The sequence below is a fragment of the Podarcis gaigeae genome (assembly GCF_964106915.1).
Source record: "Podarcis gaigeae genome assembly, chromosome: 12".
Classification (NCBI taxonomy): Eukaryota; Metazoa; Chordata; class Lepidosauria; order Squamata; family Lacertidae; genus Podarcis; species Podarcis gaigeae.
Genome location: NC_139688.1, coordinates 40,158,826 through 40,179,616, shown reverse-complemented (window position 1 = coordinate 40,179,616; position 20,791 = coordinate 40,158,826). Strand labels below are relative to the sequence as shown.

The window sequence follows — 20,791 nt, the reverse complement described above, 5'->3', positions numbered from 1 at the left end:
GCAATTAATCCAGAATGCGGCAGCTAGACTGGTGACTGGGAGTGGCCGCCGGGACCACATAACACTGGTCCTGAGAGATCTGCATTGGCTCCCAGTACGTTTCCGAGCACAATTCAAAGTGTTGGTGCTGACCTTTAAAACCCTAAACGGTCTTGGTCCTGTATACCTGAAGGAGCGTCTCCACCCCCATTGTTCTGCCCGGACACTGAGATCCAGCGCCGAGGGCCTTCTGGCAGTTCCCTCATTGTGAGAATAATGTTTTACTGGTGATTTGTAATTATTTTACTGATGTGCTTGTCAATTATTCTATGCAATTTATGTTGCATTTCTGATGTTCTACAATGCTACTGTTATTTATTGTTTGTAAGCTGCTTTGCAATCCATGCGATCAAAAAGCGGTGTAGTATTATTATAAATCGAATCCATCCAGTAGTTCTGCAACATTTGGAGAACCAAATGTCTCCCCCCACAACACACACATTTGTTGCAGCTCAGCAACATCTGGAGGGCTGCAGGTCCCCCACCCCTGATTTAAAGTGTGCTTGATCATCAGCACGTGCTGTCTGAAATCCTGAAAGGGAGTGAATTGACAAGCTGTAAGTCCCATCACCTCCTGGCAAATAGAAGGGGAAGAAATGGAGGCAGTGAAAGGTTTTACTTTCTTGGGTTCCATGATCACTGCAGATGGTGATAGCAGTCACAAAATTAAAAGACGCCTGCTTCTTATGAGAAAAGCAATGACAAACCTAGACAGCATCTTAAAAGGCAGAGTCATCACCTTGCCGACAATGATCTGTATAGTTAAAACTATGGTTTTCCCAGTAGTGATGTATGGAAGTGAGAGCTGGACCATAAAGAAGGCTGATCGCCGAAGAATTGATGCTTTTGAATTATGGTGCTGGAGGAGACTCTTGAGAGTCCCATGGACTGTAAGAAGATCAAACTGATCCATTCTGAAGGAAATCAGCCCTGAGTGCTCACTGGAAGGACAGATCCTGAAGCTGAGGCTCCAATACTTTGGCCACCTCATGAGAAGAGAAGACTCCCTGAAAAAGACCCTGATGTTGGGAAAGATGGAGGGCACAAGGAGAAGGGGACGAGAGAGGACGAGATGGTTGGACAGTGGTCTCGAAGCAACAAACATGAGTCTCACCAAACTGCGGGAGGCAGTGGAAGACAGGAGTGCCTGGCGTGCTCTGGTCCATGGGGTCACGAAGAGTCGGACACGACTAAACAACTAAACAAGAGCGAAGAAGAAGCTGCGTTTCCCAACTTTGGCCTCTAGGGGGCGGGAATCTAGAGTGGACCATTCCTTCCCCGTTGCTAGGATACGCGAGAAAACATCCCCTTTCCTGCAGCTCCTGAGCTCTCGGCTTTCTTCCTTCGCCAAGCGGATCCCTCCCGCCAGGATGGTGGGAGGGATCCCAGCCAAGGGAGTCCCCAGGCCAGCGTATCCGGGGAGGTTTTTCGACCGCTTTCCCGAGCTCCCCACAGTGAGTTTTCTCTGCCCTTCGCCTCTGCCCTCCTCCTCCCCTCTTCCTTTCTCTCCCCCCCCCCCGCATCTTTATAAAGATGTTTGACTGACACTTGCTCATCCCTTTCGCTCCTGCTTAACGTCACGCCTCTCCTTAAAATAGCTCCAGAGAGCAGCCTGGAGAAGGATGGCACTTTCAAGGGGGTGGGATCTATAAGATGGCCATAATTTGCAGGTGGAAGGTGCATCCTCTGGCATCAAAAGACCAGACGATTGCTAGTTTGAGGGCTGGATCCCCTCATAAAAGGCAGACCCACACCATGCATAAAAAGTACACCCAACACTCGTTTAGAGCGCAGAGCTTCCGTCCAAAGCAGCCTTTCTCAACCTGTGGGTCCCCAGATGTTGTTGAACTACAACTCCCATCACCCCTAGCTAGCAAGGCCAGAGTTCAGGGATGATGGGAGCTGTAGTCCAACAACATCTGGGGACACACAGGTGAATCCTGGGAATTGTAGTTTTCCCCCTTGCACAGCGGCAGTTCCCAGCACCCTTAACAAACCAGCACAAGTCACTAGCTTAAGTCCTATTGATTTCAATGGCTCAAAGCATGGCTAACAGTGCACTCCTAACATGTCTACTTAGAAGAAGTAAGTCCAACTGAGTTCCATGGAGTTTACTGTGAGGGAAGTAGGGTTAGGACTGCAGTCTAAGGCTGGATCCATCCAACCCAGAGTCGATAATATCAGGCAAAATGAACCAGCAGTCTGACCTGGTATGTATAAGGCTGTATACACACTATACTCAAAACAAAACAAAATCCTTCCAGTAGCACCTTAAAGACCAACTAAGTTAGTTCTTGGTATGAGCTTTCGTGTGCATGCACAATTCTAAGTGTGCATGCACACGAAAGCTCATACCAAGAACTAACTTAGTTGGTCTTTAAGGTGCTACTGGAAGGATTTTGTTTTGTTTTGACTATGGCAGACCAACACGGCTACCTATCTGTAACTACACACTATACTGTTAAAGCACATTCAAAGCACAATCTTTCCCTCAAAGAACTCTGGGCACTGTACTTTGTTAAGGGATGCTGGGAATTGTATGTCCATAAACGATGAACCCATAGATCATGGAAATTATTTATTTTTTTGCTATAGAGAGAAAAGATATGCACAAATGCGAAATGAATTTTATTCAGACATATACCTTTATAAACATCTCAGTGTTGTGAGCGTTTTTGTTATTACGATCTCTTGTCTATGTTGTTTGTCTTTGCTTGCTTTTTTCAGGCTGGAAAGCTGATGTCCATTGGAGAAACAGCTGGCCATTGTCTCACTGACGTCTTTGTAAGCACCCTAATAATAATAATAATAATAATAATAATAATAATAATAATAATAATAATTTATTATTTGTACTCCACCCATCTGGCTTGGTTTCCCCAGCCACTCTGGGCGGCTTCCATAGAAACCAAAAATACACTAAAACCACACATTAAAAACTTCCCTGAACAGGTCTGCCTTAAGATGTCTTCTGAATGTCAGGTAATTGTTGATTGCTTTGACATCTGAAGGGAGGGCGTTCCACAGGGCGGGTGCCACTACCGAGAAGGCCCTCTGCCTGGTTCCCTGTAGCTTTGCTTCTCGCAATGAGGGAACTGCCAGAAGGCCCTTGGCGCTGGACCTCAGTGTACGGGCAGAACGACTATCTATTGTCCTATGTACAGACCATTGTGGGTTATTATTTTCTAACTATTCTCCCTCCAGACCATTATAGACTTACTATTTTACTTTAACAGCATATTACACATATTGTACAAGAGAAGCTCAAAGGGACTGTAGTGTCCTGTTTAGGGTGAAAACAAAACAAAACAAAAAACCCAATACCTGGTATTGACTGTAGTGGATCCTGAATGTCAGCAGTTTTCTCAGTATTCACTACTTGAACTTGCTTAGGGCTGCAGTTTTAAACACATTTACTAGGGAATGAGCCCCACGGAACATGGGGCAACTTCCTTCCTTCCAAGCAAACATTCATAAGTTTCAAAAGCCTCAATGTAGTCAATCACAAATGTACAAATAATTTTTCAAATTTATTTAGAAAACTCTTTGTATACCACTATTCATAGAAACATCAAAGCCACTTAGAACCAACATACATATATACACACTGTACAATAAAAGCAATTTTGAAAAAATTAAATCAGATGAGTTACATTACATTTGAAAATACACAAAATGTGAAGCTTTTATTATTTGTCTTTTCTGAGGTTGTCAAACACACTGCTGTGACTTTAAAAAAACGAAACACAATAACTTATTTCTGGAAGCTTGAGCGCTGGCTATAAAAGGAAACCTGATATTCCCACCTAACTGTGCAGGTATCTAAAATGGCTTACAAGTAATTGGATTGTGTTGACTACAAAGTAGTTTCTGTTGATTCTGTTTTTGCTCATATAAAGCCCACTATGCTTGTTGGTGTTTTTTGTTTTTTAGGAAGTTAAATCCATGTGTCCCAGTTAATACTAAAGACAGAACCAGGTCACTAGTAGATTTTGTATTTTCAGAAAATGGGAGGATATAAATTTTGTTTTCTTTTTCTTTTTGTCCCAGTAGCCTGGATGCCTTTTAAAATCTGTCTGGTGTCCTGTGAGGCTAACCTAATTATGTCTGCCTACATTTTCCTGCACAACGTCTTAAGACAGTTATGAATTGCAGACTTGGGAGAAACAACTGCTTTTCTTAGCTACCCTCTCAGTTTTCCTCAACACTCAGCCTGATGAAGAATTATGGAGAACCCAGACGCTTGTCCATTAATTTGTGACATTCTGATTGGTCCAAATGAAGGTGTTAATTTCTTTTTTTGGGGATTTCTTTGCCCTGCCCCGCCCAACGGACCAACTCAACTATCTACAGTATTTGCAGGAATATTCTTAAACTCTTTTCTTCTTGTCTTATAGCCAATTACTCCACCTGTTGTAAAAAAGTTTCGAAACACCAGCAACCCTTCTCCTGGTGCAGAGAGAATATTTTATGGCCGAGCAAACGATCCTGATATTGCATCACATTTGACACATGGCATTAAGTCCGTCAAGTCAATCTCTGTAAGAATTTTAAAATAATATCCTTTTGACTCATGGTTGGGAAACACAATCCTGATTGGCCCTGTGCCAAGGGGCATTTGATGGACATAAACTGGGATATGCTTGTCCCCTATAAGATTGCCATTTCTAATATACAGTGGTACCTCGGGTTAAGTACTTAATTCGTTCCGGAGGTCCGTTCTTAACCTGAAACTGTTCTTAACCTGAAGCACCACTTTAGCTAATGCGGTCTCCTGCTGCTGCCACGCTGCCGGAGCACAATTTCTGTTCTCATCCTGAAGCAAAGTTCTTAACCTGAAGCACTATTTCTGGATTAGTGGAGTCTGTAACCTGAAGAGTATGTAACCTGAGGTACCACTGTATCTCTGTTGACCTAAGTCTAAACATGGAACCTTGGGTGGCAGTGGGCACTTTGGGGTTTTTAAGAAAATGCTGTGGGCACCAGTCACAAAATGGCTGCTGTGAGGGTGTGGCATAACACAAAATGGCTGCCTGGTGGGCATACCATAATGGCATCATTGTAGGAGAGACAGAGTCAGTGGGTCAGCTGGGCTGGGTCATCTCTTTCCTTCACAGCTACTCCCTTACTCATCACTCACCACTTGTTTCCACATGAATCCAGCTCAGCCTGTCCTCCATCAATGGACAGCATGAGTTTTTTTATTCTTTTGCCCCCTGTAAGTAGAGCAATTCTGGAAACCAGATATAAATCCATTAGATTGTATCCTCTGCCTCTGGTAACATCCCTTTGGGCAGTTTGGGGACCTGTACTTTACCCATACCATTTTCTTAAAAGGATGGGATGTGGGTGAAGTTGTAGTCACTCAACTGTGATCTGTTTTTTGTTTAAAGAATTGAAATGCTAGTATTATTGCTTTCACTAGAAGCACTGCAGCAATAGTATGCCAAAGACGTTTTGATTAGTGACATCACTCGGTGGTTGACTTATACATACTAATACATACAAACGTCTGCTGCTGTGCATTCTGAATGATGCCTTTTTAGAAAGAACAATTAAGAATGTATATTTGCAATGCTACGTTACAGAAAGGTGCTAAATGAGCTTTAGCATTGTTTGTTTTTTACATGAAATTAGTAGGATTGTGGCATTTAATAGATTTAGAATGCACAGGAATGTAAGTTGTGTGTCCCTTGTACAGGAAACACATACTTTTTTGTGCATTTTGCAGCGTGTACCAGAAAGCTAATAAACAAATGTAATATGAGATAGTTCAGAAGTGCAGAACTGATATCCTTGATGTGGTGTGAAATCTCTTCAGGTGGCATCGCTGGCAAATCCACCTCCAAAAACATGCTTTGAGCAAAAACTTCAAGAGAAGAAAGAATCTGTTTACGCAAGCGTTCGCGAAGCACCTCTTGGGAGATCCCATGATCAGTCGTTACACTTACCCAAAGGCATGGATGTGACTAATACTCTGTTCGGAGGAAAAGTGATCAGAGGTAGAAAAATCAGTACTAAAACAAATCATTGATGAATGGCTGGCAATTCCATTGCAAGCTCATAGGGTCTTCTTTTATGCATACACTCAAAGGCATACACTGTTTCATAATTTTTCAACTATTATGGGCAACATTCAGTGATGTCCACCCACTTGTGCAATAAGAATATACTTGGGCAATGGGACTTTTTGTTTCTCTTTTGCCACCTCTAGCACCTCCCTTCCCACAAAAAAGTAAAATGAAAACCTGCCCTAGAAGGTCCTTCAACCCAATGAGGACACACAAGGGCCATAAGGTGGAGGAGAGGCCCCACTGTGTGGCCAGAAGTCCATACATGCTGTGTTGGATCTCATCCTATGTTTGGAATAAGGCACATAGGAGATTGCCATTCAAGCCTGCTACTATCTTATAGCACATGCAGGTATAATGTATATTTGGGGACGCGGGTGGCACTGTGGTCTAAACTAAGGTTACCAGATTTTTTTCAATGAATCCAGGGACACTTTTCAACTTCAATTGATTTTGAATGGGGACTGACTTGTAAATCCGGGGACTGTCCCCAGGAAACGGGGACACCTACTAACCTTAGTCTAAACCACTGAGCCTCTTGGGCTTGCTGATCAGAAGGTCGGTGGTTCGAATCCCCACGATGGGGTGAGCTCCCGTTGCTCTGTCCCAGCTCCTGCCAACCTAGCAGTTCGAAAGCACATCAAAGTGCAAGTAGATAAATAGGTACCACCCCGGCAGGAAGGTAAACAGTGTTTCCATGCGCTCTGGCACTCGTCATGGTCCTTCATGCGCCAGTATCGGTTTAGTCATGCTGGCCACTTGACCCGGAAAGCTGTCTGTGGACAAACGCTGGCTCCCTCGGCCTGAAAACGAGATGAGTGCCACAACCCCATAGTTGCCTTTGATTGGACTTGACTGTCCAGGGGTTCTTTACCTTTACCATTTTACCTTGACTCTGATGTACCCTATGGTCTCTAAACCCTGCATTGCAACTGTTTCTAGAATAAAGTACGTGAATGATCCTTAAATACATGTAGTCTGTTATTTGTCAAGAGTTTTAAGATGCTGTTTAGATCAGGTTATTTCATTACATGTAATGGTTCACTTTCAGAGGGTCCTAGTGGAGACGTTATAAATCCACCAAAGACATTTGACGAAGTCCAGAGGGAAGCAGAAGAAGGACATGATTTGTATGTTGTAACACACAATGATTATTACGTTGGTGAGTAAGAAGGAAAAGGAAAAGTCATACATAGATCTTTTTATATTAAAGTATTGTCATTTTGCATACATAAAAAAAAAGAAACTTGACACCAGTAAGAAATTCTTTCTAAAGAGTTGCTAAAAAATGCAGTAATCTCATGACACTTTTCATGTAAGCTCTGTACTGGAATGGCAATTGTATTATGTTACTAATATAGCATATTCAACAAATGTCATAGGTTGTATCCTGGCAACAAGTCACTCTCTTTCCACATCACTTTGTTATGATCCTAGACATTTCTCATAATGCACAGGGGCTTGTAGCCAAAATGCTGAGGTTTGTTTTTATTTTGTTATTTATTTATTTATTTCATAAAACAGAAAAGATAAAACGGAGAAAAAAAATTCACAACCATATTTTAAAACATATAAAAGTTAAAATGCTAAGCAGATTAACACCACCTCAACTTCCTAAGCATCTGGGTTGGTTTTTTGTTCATTTATGGTGTACATAATAAATAAATATTCCCCCTTTTTCCCCCCACAGGGGAGTCGGTTAATAGAAAATATAACCCATCTACATTCAATAGATTCAATCTATATGGAAAGGAAACCCCCCACTTCAACGATGGACGAAATGTAGCTAGAACTTTACGCTGGTTCCCTGATCTGCAGATGTAAGTTGAATTATATCAGTTAATGATGCTTGGCTTGCCTCAGTTACAGCTTCCTGGTGACACACATTTTGAATAAATAGCAGATTACTCTTTATACCTTTTCTGGCATCTGTTATCCTCAATGATGTTGCCTCATTAGACATAAAGTGTCACCATGTTGAATGCACAAAGTTGTGCATTTCAAGAACATTTCAAGTTTTGAGGATCCTACTGCTCTGGGGAGATATTTGGAATCTAGTTTTGCCTCATCTCCTTTTCACCCCTTTTATGTTGATGTGTTCTCCGAGAGCTAGAGATGTTGGGAAGCGGTGTGTTTCATGTCTGCTGATTGATCCCTCTTGACCACCTGATTCCCCGGCTAGAATTTCCTGGCTAGATGATTTTGCCCGCAGTATTGAAGATTTCTTAGTGCCCTCTGACCTGCTCCCTTGGTGGCACACTGTGTAAGATGCAGACGGGACTGCATAACACTCGTCCTGAGAGATCTGCATTGGCTCCCAGTAGGTTTCCGAGCACAACTCAAAGTATTGGTGCTGACCTTTAAAGCCCTAAACGGCCTCGGTCCAGTATACCTGAAGGAGCATCTCCACTCCCATCGTTCTGCCCGGACAATGAGATCCAGCGCCGAGGGCCTTCTGGTGGTTCCCTCGCTGCGAGAAGCCAAGTTACAGGGAACCAGGCAGAGGGCCTTCTCGGTAGTGGCGCCCACCCTGTGGAACACCCTTCCTTCAGATGTGAAGGAAATAAGTAGCTATCCTATCTTTAAAAGACATCTGAAGGCAGCCCTGTTCAGGGAGGGTTTTAATATTTAATGCTGTACTGTTTTTAACACTTGATTGGGAGCCACCCAGAGTGGCTGGGGAAACTCAGCCAGATGGGCGGGGTATAAATAATAAATTATTATTATATATTATTACTAACTCTCAAGGCTCCAGTTTTGAGAGCAGCACATCATCTAACCATCCTCCTGCTGCGGGCAGGCTATCCTTATTTTAAATTTTCCTCTGCATATTTGATTGCTTGCATAGCCTTATTTAGGTGTTATACAATACTAGAAATACAAAATGAAAGTGGGGATGACCACACTGGCTCTGCTTCCCTATCGCTGACCCTTGTTGTTCTTCATAAGATAAAGATCAGGGTTCAACATCACACATGGGCAGCGGCGTAGCTAGGAGAGATGCGTGGCTCAGGCGCACTGCAGGCCCCACGGTAAGTGCTGCCCCTCCCACAGTGTGGCATGCACTGCACCCCACCCCCTAGCTACACCTCTGCACAAGGGCTAGATCTACAGAGCTATTAAAAAAAAACACTGTGAAAACGGTCTGCAAAAAAAATAAAATAAAGTTCACCATTGAAAATATCATTGAGTTGCAATTACAGCTCCACAGCGCCAGCTTGTGTCACAGTGTTATAACATTTTGACTAATGTAGCTGAGTTCAAGGAACCTGCATAGATAGAAGCAGGCTCCCTATTGTGGACCAACTCACAGTGGCTCTATCCTCCCAGAGAGCTTGAGGCAAGAAAGGGAACAAACTGGACAAGGTCACATTCTAGGATTTAAAAATTGGCCAGTTGCCCTCCAGGTCATGGAAGATGAGAGAGATCAGAGGTACGATTCTCAATTCCAGTCTCCCCACTTACAGGATTTGTTTAGTGCCTGAATAGTACTAAGGTCTTGTGATGATGAATGGAGGATCATAGTATTTGGGCTGGCAGTGAATTATAAAGCCCAATGCATTGAAAATTAAGACATATTTTATGCTAATAAGTTCCCGTATCAGATTATGAGTGGGGCACTATTCTCCAATTTACTAAACACAATGGTTGATCGAGGTTCCCCGTGTTGTTGATGGTTTATCAACTCAGGCTTTTAGGCCTGTCCTCTAAGAGTATCCTGCCAATGATATTTTAGAACGCTTCTGTTTATCTCTACTGGGTGTGGCATGACTCAAAGGGTAAAGAGCCGGAAAATGAACTTTAAACAATTTTCCTTATTAACTTTACAACACACACCATTAACCAAACACTACATTACCTGATCCTTACCTGCCTTTTTAGAATTTAGTTTTATGAAAGCGTTTTAGTTTTCTCAGGTTAGAATAGGCATTGATATCGTGGAGCCACATGTAATGGATGAGGTCCATCTGATTTACTTTTTAATTATGGTTTTAATGTTATATGTTGTAAACCACTCTGGGATTCTAACTGATGATGATAATAATGATAATCTGTTGCAATTCAACTATTTTGCGGTTATCTTTTTTTTTTTTTTAGGAAGAAATCAGCACATTTAGTGTCTAAGATAAGTGATGATTTCAAGGAAAAATTTCAGCCTCAGCTTGGAAAAGTCCTTGATCCGTAAGTGAATTAAGAGGGAGTCTTCACAATGCACCCTCCATGAGAAATTAGTTGGTTGTGTGAAATTGGCATGTGTCCCGTTCCTTTTCTGCATCTTCCTTTCTGGTGTCTGTGAGTGACACAATACAGTGACATAATACAGATTACTAGCAGACGCAATCATTTAGAGAGTCTCATAGCCTCATATCATCTTGGCTCACATTTTGAGATGTTCTCTCAGGCTGGAAGGGGCTGAGGTGAGAGTTAACTGGCAGAAAACTCTGTGAAGCTTTACCACAAGGTGAGCAATCCAACAATTTCAGATTTCCTCCATGGCTTCTGTGTGATTAATACAATATGCAAGTTTGTCCTAAGAATGCATTCCCCCACTGCTACAGTGTCTGCCTGCCAACTTGAGCAGTGATGGTGGTCTGCTCCTGTTGGAGAATGTCAAAGGAAGTTGAGTGTAGGAGCGTGGAATTGGACACCATAGTATTCTTCAGTTAGTCCCCAAAGAGTTTAATGCCTTACAAGCAACATTAAAAAATAAATAAATCCCAAAATATTGTTTCTCTTCTCCCGGTGATTGTAGAAATGAAGACATGGGTTTAGCCAAGTTGCTCAAACAAAACCATGATCTGAAAACCTTTTTACTGAGTATTGCAGCTCCAACTTTTTCTATATCCGATTCTGCTAAGCTGCCATGTGTGCTTAGCGGGCTTTAAAAACCCCTTTTTCTTTTCTGACAGATACATGAAAAAGACTCTATATGCACATCAATATCTGTTAAATAAGAAAACAGCTTATTTAGGCTGTGGGGTCTCTTTTGCTCTCTAAAGAAATGTAAGCATCACGATCAAAGACATTTATCGCCTGCTGTGCAAATATTTCTGACAGTTATTACTATGTGCTAAAAGGAAAGAATGTGTAAAAGAAAAGGATTCTCAGTTGTGAGTGGCTTTGATTCATGTAGGAAAGCCCAAGTGAAGACATTTCAGGTGAACTCATACCAAATGTCTTCATCAGTTTTTCATCTTCGCTTACGGCACAAGATCTATCTTTCATGTCTAAAGCAAAGATTACGCTGGGGTGAAAAAAATCAAGCCTTTATCTAACAGATTCTTTTCATTTTTTAGTATAGCAGACACACTCAACGTTCCTCCGGACCATACATTTGGAGTGCTTGTTTGTCCTGAAGAATATGGCAAGTATATACACGGCCTCCCTGCTTATACACAGGGATGTCTTGGGAAATTGTTTGGAAACTCAGGCTGTCCCATAGCACTCCTGCAAGATTGCTAATGGGGAGTAGTAGATGGAAAGATAAGATGGAAAGATATCTCACCAGCAAGTGTTTACCTGTAAAACCCTGGGTGCTTATCGAAGGAACACAACCCCCCCCCCCCTTGGGACTTCCTCTCATCTTCAGATCATTTGAAGGCTCTTTTTATGGAAGCTCTTCAGAGCTAAGGCAGGGTGCAGTCAGGGTGAAGGCCCTTTGAGTAGCGATATCCCCTGGGAGCAGGCCCTCTCAGAGGTTCAGAAAGGCCTAGGCTACATTCAACATTTGAGGCTCCTAGCCATAAAAATAAAAATGACATGTTAACAAAGGCACCCAAAAAGAAAAAAGAGTGCTTTGTTTATATCAGGGGTCAGCAAACTTTTTCAGCAGGGGGCCGGTCCACTGTCCCTCAGACCTTGTGGGGGCCTGGACTATATATATATATTTTTTTGGGGGGTGAACAAATTTGCCCCACAAATAACCCAGAGATGCATTTTAAATAAAAGGACACATTCTACTCATGTAAAAACATGCTGATTCCCGGACTGTCTGCGGGCCGGATTTAGAAGGCAATTGGGCCGGATCTGGCCCCCAGGCCTTAGTTTGCATACCCCTGGTTTATATAATCAGCTGATGATCTGAGAGGACACATTCATCATGGTCTTATCTTCTGCCATCAGAACAAATATATTTTCATTAATATTGGTGAATATTTCACACTCTTTAATATGACAAAATCTATTATTACGTAACACAAAGCATACGTCTTCTAACAAATCACATTTCTGATTTGCTTAAACAATCCACATTCCTTTAATAACATATGGCACACACCGCACGATAAAAGCCTGTAATTTCATCAGGATAAGTTATTTGTTGTTTACTGTTGTAACAATTGTTTTCTCAAAAAATATCTTCTGTACCATGAAAAATAAATAAAAACATTTTTAAAAAAAGAATTGCAGCTGTAGGATGAGGAAGTGTGTCACATTTGTTCTGAAGTGTGTGAAAACAAGTTGAGCTGGAGACCTAGGCCAAATGGCCTGCCTGCCCTGGAAGCTTGCCTTACACGTAGTCTGATGTTCTTTCTGCACAGGGTATAAATGCTTAGTATAATGAAACAAAATATGGCTACCCCTAGCAGTAGGAGCCCCCCGCCTCTGTTCCCTACAGGGATATGGTGCAGTTGGGATTGAGAAAGGGATTGCTGAAGAATCACACAACAGCTGAAACGTGGTCAAGCCACAGTTTTCATTGACTGTTTTTTTCTATAGGTGTCGGGGACCTTCTTCACCAAAGGCTTCCTAGTGAATTCCTTCGTGGAAAAGACAGAGAAAGGGCTGTCTTTGCTGCAATTCGACAGAATCTGAAGAAAGCCAATTACCACAACTTTGACACGTTATTGCAAGCCTTCAGGCATTACGATAAGGTAGGTGAGCCTTGTGGCAAGATGTCACGCTCATGACAAGCAAATGCTGCAGGAAATGCCTATATTCTTGCTGTTAGCGTTGTACTTGGAATAATACAAATACTGCCGCGGTAAATAGTTACCAGCACTTGTACTGCCTTTAATCTGACACTGTACCCTGGCCTTTGAGCCACGAGATGTATATGTTCAGGGCCTACCCTATTTTTTGCAATTGCAATTTTTGCAAGTTTTTAAATAGTGAAAGTAGCATACCAAAACGTATTATATTAGGGGAAATTGCTTGAAAGAAATTAGGCAGAATTGCCTGCAAACATGTCTGTTAAGAGAAATTCACAAAAAAACATGGATGGATTTTCATTAATACCTTTTAATTAATTAATTAATTAATTAGAATAATTGCAAACTGATGTGGAAATGTGGAGAACTAAACCTAAGAGTAAGGGACGCGGGTGATGCTGTGGTCTAAACCACTGAGCCTTGGGCTTGCCGATCAAAAGGTCGGCTGTTCGAATCCCCACGACGGGTTGAGCTCCCGTTGCTCGGTCCCAGCTCCTGCCAACCTAGCAGTTTGAAAGCACATCAAAGTGCAAGCAGATAAATAGGTACCGCTTCAGTGGGAAAGTAAAAGGCGTTTCCATGTGCTGCTCTGGTGTTGGTGTTCCATTGCACCAGAAGCAGCTTAGTCATGCTGGTCACATGACCTGGAAAAACTGTCTGCGGAGCGGACAAACGCCGGCTCCCTCGGCCAGTAAGCAAGATGAGCGCCACAACCCTAGAGTCGTTCACGACTGGACTTAATTGTCAGGGGTCCCTTTACCTTTAAACCTAAGAGTGAGAAAATTAGAAACTGAATTTTACAGATTCACCAATTCCTAAGTACAGTAGTACCTCAGGTTAAGTATTTAATTCGTTCTGGAGGTCTGTTCTTAACCTGAAACTGTTCTTAACCTGAAGCACCACTTTAGCTAATGGGGCCTCCTGCTGCTGCCGCGCTGCTGGAGCCTGATTTCTGTTCTTATCCGGAAGCAAAGTTCTTAACCTGAAGCACTATTTCTGGGTTAGCGGAATGTGTAACCTGAAGTGTATGTAACCTGAGGTACCACTGTACAAGCAAGGACAACCCAAAGCATTTTGTTCCCACTCCAAAGATGGTACCCCCCCCCACTCCACCAAGAACAGAAGTCAACTGGAGTGTGAGCTGCCTTTTGTTTCAGTACTAGCAATGGGATAGCATCTTCCATTGCACCTGAGGCAGTAGGCTTGAGGTCTGGGACCCTTCCCAACAGAAGGGAATGGCTATAGGGCTCTAGATGACCTGCTAAGGAACTTCTGCTGTGGCCTCCCAGAAACTCCTCCCCACACCGCTGAGTCATAGGGTCGGCCTTGGGTGCAAGGATCGTAGTTCAGTTAAATTGGACTACCTGCATTTTTGGGATGCAGGTGGCACTGTGGGTTAAACCAGTGTTTCCCAACCTTTTTTGGGCAAAGGCACACTTGTTTCATGAAAAAAATCTCGAGGCACACCACCATTAGAAAATGTTTAAAAAATTAACTCTGTGCCTATATTGACTATATATAAAGTAACTCTCTTTAATAGGAATCAAATAAACACAAATAAAGTATTTTATAATTACTTTATTATGAAATAGTAAGTAAACAGAAATATGAAAAATTATAAAATACTTTATTCAGTGAACCTGTGAGGGCCCGCCCTTTGCGGCAGCCGATTGGCTGCCGCCGTGGGCAGTGAATATTAATGATGTATCATTTTTGTGCTTCATGCTGTGGCCACAGACATGTGATCTGATGGTGAATTTGGGGTGACCCAATGCAAAAATCCTGAGAATCCCTGTGGATCCATGTTTTGTAACCACGTTTTTGCACCATTGCAGCCCCAGGCAACAGTGGGTGTGTGATTTTGGGGGGGCAGGCTGTAGCCATGGACATGCTATGTGATCTGATGGTGAATTTGGGGTGACCCAATGCAAAGATCCTGAGGATCCATGTGGATCCATGTTTTGTAACCACATTTTTGCACCACTGCAGCCCCAGGCAACAGTGGGTGCGTGATTTTTGGAGGGCAGGCTGTAGCCATGGACATGCTATGTGATCTGTTGGTGAATTTGGGGTGACCCAATGCAAAGATCCTGAGGATCCATGTGGATCCATGCTTTTAAACCACATTTTAAGTGGGGAGGGAAGGAAAAACACAGAACGGACAAGGAGCACGAGAGGGGTGTGCAGAGAAGCAGCTGGCTAAGAATGCAGGAGAGGGGTATAACGGGGAGGGAGGAAAGGAAGGCAAAAGTTTTCCCTCACCTACTCACCCAAGCCAGCCAGCTCGCACGCTCTCTCTCTCTCTCCCCCTCCTGCCTGCTTGCCTGGAGGGGAGGGGCTTTCCCTGCTCTTTGTTCCGTTTGAGCAAGCACAGCAAGGAAACAGAGGCGGGTGGGCAGTAAGACCCTGAGGCAAGTGCGGCTTGTGCTTGCTCAGCAGCTTCTTCACGGTGCTCCGCGGAACGGAGTTCTTCATCCCGCCGGCGGCGGCTCCCTCTCTTTCCTCTCAAGCAGAGCGGCCTTCCTGCTCCAGCCGCGCCTGCGCCTGAGGAGTTTCGAATCTGCCGCCGCGCGCAGGGTGACGTCACGGCCGCCGCCGGGCAATCCGCCTGCTCGGCCCCGCCTCCCTTCTTCTCGCCTCCCTCACGAGAGGAAGCGCCTCCCTCGCGCACGGTGGATGCAGCCTGAGCAGAGTCCCCTCTCGCTTAGAGCAGTGTTTCCCAAGCGGCACACGAGGCAACGTCTCGCGGCACACTAGTGTGCCGCGGAACACCGGTTGGGAAACACTGGGTTAAACCACAGAGCCTAAGGCTTGCCGATCAGAAGGTTGGCGGTTTGAATCCCTGTGACGGGGTGAGCTCCTGTTGTTTGGTCCTAGCTCCTGCCAACCTAGCAGTTCGAAAGCATGTCAAAGTGCAAGTTGATAAATAGATACTGCTCCGGTGTACAGGTAAATGGTGTTTCCGTGCGCTGCTCTGATTTGCCAGAAGAAGTGGCTTAGTCATGCTGGTCACATGACCTGGAAGCTGTCCTCAGCCAATAAAGCAAGATGAGCACCGCAACCCCAGAGTTGGCCACGACTGGACCTAAAGGTCAGGGGTCCCTTTACCTTTACCTTTTACCTGCATTTTTATTACACACATTATGCTGTTTAACTAGGATGGTGATCGGAAAATCAGCAGAGATGACTTGAAGAAGGCCTGCTTCCAGCTTAATCTGGACTTGGATCAAGAGCTCCTGGATGCTTTATTCAATTACTGCGATTTGGATCAAGACGGGTTTATAGACTATCTGGAGTTTGCGAACTTCCTTAACTGGAAAGACAAAACATCTATCAAAGAGTATGAAGAAAAAATAATCACGAAAGGTATGTGGGAAATACGGTTTTAAACCACAGATGTGGTTCTAATGCAGGGCTTTTTTTTCAAAAAAAATGTTTAGGTGTACTCTCTTTTTGACTCAGGAAAATCACCAATTTATAGTTCAAATTGGGGAAAATAAATACAGTAAATGGACAAAAGTACAAAGATTCACAAAATCTTTAGGGGTATGCATCCCCCTGCGTCCCCCCAGAAAAAAACACTGTATACATGCATATATACATACATACAAACACACACACATATTTGATTCCATGAGTATTCCCTAAAGCAGTGGTTCCCAACCTTTCTGTTACGGTGTACCACAAGTCCAAACTTATTTGGTATGGTGACCCATTGTTTTATTCTCAGGTGAATTTTGAACCTTACCTTTTCAGCCGCTTTTAGTTTTGTGCATTTTAACTTCACGCTTGCCTGTTTTATAACCATTACTTGAGGCATCCAAGCAAAAATGTATCTAGCATGCCTCTTAAAGTGGAATTTATAGTACTCACAAAGTTATACATAGTTTTGTTTATGGGAATGTAAGAATACCAACCATCTTATTGCAAGGTATTGCTCCGTGAGTTATAAACACGTATTTTAAAAACGTATTGTTACATAAGCAGTGTTAGATGTAATGAACTACAAATAGTTTGAATAGTTTTATGCATGATGAAGTCCATTTTCTCAAGTATCAGTATGATGGCTGGGTTTGCCTGTTAGCCATGCCGGCTGAGGCCGATGGGAGTTGTAGTCCAACAACATATATGGAGGGTGCTGCAATGGCGTTGCAACTTTTTGTGACAGTAACAAATATTTTTGCCATTTCGGTATCATTTATTTTTCACAGGCAGAAGACCAGCGGCCTTTGACCTCATTCCACAAGAAGCAGATCAGGATGCTGTGCTGAAGAAGGAAGACATAGTACTAAAGGAACCGGGAAGTGAAGAGAAAACACCCAGAACACTTTCGAGACCGACAGACCGGGTGTTTTCTGATTACCGCACAACCTCTTCTCAGTATAATGCAGTTGTAGGAGGCATTCCGTCATCATGTATGCACAAGATGTCCTTTTCATTCCCAAGTTATTTAAAATGTTTGCAGATGCCACTGGCAAATGTAATAATTAAGCATGTTGTCACTAAGGGTACTCCAGACGGCAGTTGCTTTTGCTTCCAGTTGGGGCATTGTGGTTTTCAATGGGGAGTTTGGAAAGTGCCATATAAACACACATACACACAGAGACCCTTGCACTTCTTCTTCCTCTTCTTCTTCCTCTTCTTCTTCCTCTTCTTCTTCTTCTCTTCTCTTCTTTGGGGATCACTCATAGCCAAGTAAGATTGTCTTCCATAAACATGAGTCCGTAACACAAGTCTTCCCTTAACAGTGAGTCCATAAGTGACTGTGGAGGCCAGTTCTGGATCCGCACATCCTTCCACAGTGGGGAGATAGGTTTCCGGGCGGCAGATGATCATAGTGAGGGTTTGCCAAGCGTGCCTTCCTCTTAGCGCGTTTCTCCCTTTCGTCCTGAGTTTGAGCGTCTTCAAAGCCTATGACACCTCCGGTAAAGGCTCTTCTCCTTGCGCTACCCCCATGTTCAAACCATTAAGCAACTTACATATCTTGCATACCCTCCAAGTGTCCCCATTTTCCAGGGACAGTCCCAGAACTGAAAACTCCATTCCAACTTCTGATTTGATCCTGGAAAGATGGGGGGAGGGGAGGATGAGCTAGCGCTTGTCCTGAGCGGTGGAAGCGGTAGTCGCAGCTTGTAGCAGCTGCTGGAGTGCGGTCGAGGAGGAGAGGTTCATGCTGCTGAGGTCCCTGTTTTCATGTTGGGGGGCATGATCTTGCATATAGTTTCCACTTCTTTACCCTGGCCTTTCATGAGAGATACACATTTTCAGGACCCACTCTATTCCAATGACTGGAATTTGTTTAACCCACTTTAATGTTGAATATTTAAACTGAGCTGAGCTGAGACCTTCTGGTTGAAGGACAGGTAAGAAATAAAAATAAAAATAGCAAGAATAATCATTTCCAGGGTCATTTCCATAAGCCCTAAGCAGACTGGAAGTTGAACCTCCCTGCATGTTCCCTGTAAGGGTCAGATGTGCCAAAACTGCATTTTTGTACTTCAGTGCCTCATGATCAAGAACCCTTAGTTCATTTTTGGATACCTGAATCAAATATAAATAACCAGAAATACAAATGCCACTAGTGTGGTTTTCAGTTTGGTTGTAAATGTAGCTTATGATCCAGCCAAAGTTAAGTGTTTTTAAGTCTTGTTTTTAACAAGAGTTTCACTTTCTCCCATAGAAATCAATGAAACTTGCTTCCTTTGGGCTGGAGTTAGCCCACAGTGAGAACATCTCCTTTTCTTGCATCTCTTGTATTCATGTCCCCAGTTTCAGCTTCATGTGATAACATAAAACCCAGATGTGTACAAAAATTAAGGGAACACTGAATTTTGAAAAGAAAACTTTGGGTTGGAAACTCAGCTCTTTAACAGAATATGTTCATTTCAAGTATATTGTATGATCTGGTTCTTTTTGAACAACTTCCTTTAACACATTGCTTTCTTCCCTTTCTCTTTTTGCCACCTGTTTTCCTACAGATTACCCACTCCTCGGTGTCCCAACCATTCGATCAGACATTCCAGCTCCTCGATTTCGCCGCATCAGTGACAACACTAATTATGGTGATCAAGCCACTGTTTATGGGTTGTTATACCCCTCGATCTATAGCAATAAAGGAGTGTACGAGACAGATTTCTTCAAGACAAGATCAAAGGACGAGGTACAGGACATTTTTTGAGAGTTCATTCATATCAGCTCTACAATTCTATGAGTCTATGAGTGCTATCTAAGCCAGGGGTTTGCAGATTTCATCCTCGCCAATTTTCTTGAATACTGAAGCATCCACAAGAGATTACATAATTTGCTTTGTCTAAGATCTGTGTATTCTCACATAATGGAATTAGTATTTAAAAAACAACAAGATCCAACAACATTTTCTTTCTCTAATTTTACTGTATTCATGAATTCCATTATATATGACGCGAAACTTGGTTTCCAGATTAGTATCTTACATTTTACGCCTCCACCTTGTCCCGACACCGAGCTTTGCACTTTTCTCATCGTCCTTGTTTCTAATTCCCAGAATGGTGAGCCTAATTATTTTCCTTAATAAATGCACATTGTACAACCACACAGCTACCTGCGGATAAATTTGAAGTTGGGTGAAGATATTAGCAGGAGAGGTTAAAGCTTAAGCAGCACATGTGCCAACTTCAATAAAATATTTGGGGAGGGCAGGTAAGCCCCACCCTACATAATCACACGATGCGGCACATGCACACCATTTGAATGGCAAGGTCCATCAACTGGGGAGGGGCCTGGCTCCCTCAAATATTTTATTGGGGGAGCCAAAGGGACCATGGCCCCTAGCAGTTGGCTGCTATATTGAGCAGGGACTGTGGTGCTGCCTTGTTAGAAGATCTGTGGTCAGACCTGACTGGATTACTCCAGCCATTCCCAATCTGGTGCCCTCTAGACGAATGACAACCCCCATCTTGCTATCTAGGGCTGATGGAAGCCAAACTACGGAAAACATCTGAAGGGCACCAGGTTCAGGAAGACTGGCTTAGTCCACATCTAGTTAAAATCCCCATCTTTAGTGGCACATTTAGTGTGTTGTCTAAAGCCTCACTAACCTGCAGTAAATAATTATTTACCTCAGTATCAATTCTGTGATCTGCACATGTGTTTATTCCTTCTATTTCAACTGGAGATTATAACTATACTGTATATTCTTTTGTAGATTGCACGCATCTTGCGAAACATTGGCGTGAGCCTTTCAGATGAAAGTTTTAATGAAGTATGGAGGCAGGCCAGCCAGAAAGATCACAGAGGAGAAGTTTGTGTAGAATCCATCAGGAATGTGCTGGACGAGATGCAGGCAGCACACATCAAGAGCAGATAGCGGTGGTTCTCCAGGTTCTGTGGTTCTAAATCTATTTCGCTGAAGGTCCCAGGCAGTATTCGTTCCATGTATGGAGTGGATTATCCCATTATTATTTGGCTTGCAAAAAAGAAAGAAGTCTGTACATATGAATGTTTATTTACTGAAAACAATAAAAAACAGCTCTTTTTAACAGTGTATTTTAAAAGACAATTAAAAATCCCAAATGCAAAAATGTGTATAACATAATTTGTTGTCTTCAACAAAATAGCAAATATTGTCGTTTTCTTAAAGCTCATTCCAGAGGGATAGCAGGATAGCCTTTCCTCAAAACTGTGACTGCTGAGCATTGCAGATACACATTTGTTGCTGGGAACTTGGCAGGATAGATAATTAAGTCACCTGAATGATCACTCCTATTCTGGAAT

The 20,791-nt window shown here is 43.0% G+C and overlaps 1 protein-coding gene across 1 annotated transcript; it reads left to right on the top strand.

Moving 5' to 3' along the window:
- Positions 1 to 1,327: 1,327 nt before the first annotated feature.
- Positions 1,328 to 20,557, top strand: EFHB (EF-hand domain family member B). Its single transcript, XM_083705851.1, has 13 exons — positions 1,328 to 1,493; positions 2,767 to 2,823; positions 4,437 to 4,580; positions 5,861 to 6,041; positions 7,162 to 7,272; positions 7,801 to 7,930; positions 10,209 to 10,292; positions 11,408 to 11,475; positions 12,828 to 12,982; positions 16,198 to 16,405; positions 17,251 to 17,454; positions 19,018 to 19,199; positions 20,223 to 20,557. The coding sequence occupies exons 1-13, from the start codon at positions 1,410 to 1,412 to the stop codon at positions 20,382 to 20,384; spliced, it is 1,770 nt and encodes a 589-aa protein (XP_083561977.1). The 5' UTR covers positions 1,328 to 1,409; the 3' UTR covers positions 20,385 to 20,557.
- Positions 20,558 to 20,791: the final 234 nt, after the last annotated feature.

Bases quoted from the DNA above. Each gene is read 5' to 3' on its own strand.
- EFHB (XM_083705851.1), top strand. From the start codon at position 1,410: ATGGTGGGAGGGATCCCAGCCAAGGGAGTCCCCAGGCCAGCGTATCCG. The intron at 6,042-7,161 runs GTAGAAAAATCA...GTTCACTTTCAG, and splicing joins CGGAGGAAAAGTGATCAGAG to AGGGTCCTAGTGGAGACGTT. The intron at 7,931-10,208 runs GTAAGTTGAATT...TTTTTTTTTTAG, and splicing joins TGGTTCCCTGATCTGCAGAT to GAAGAAATCAGCACATTTAG.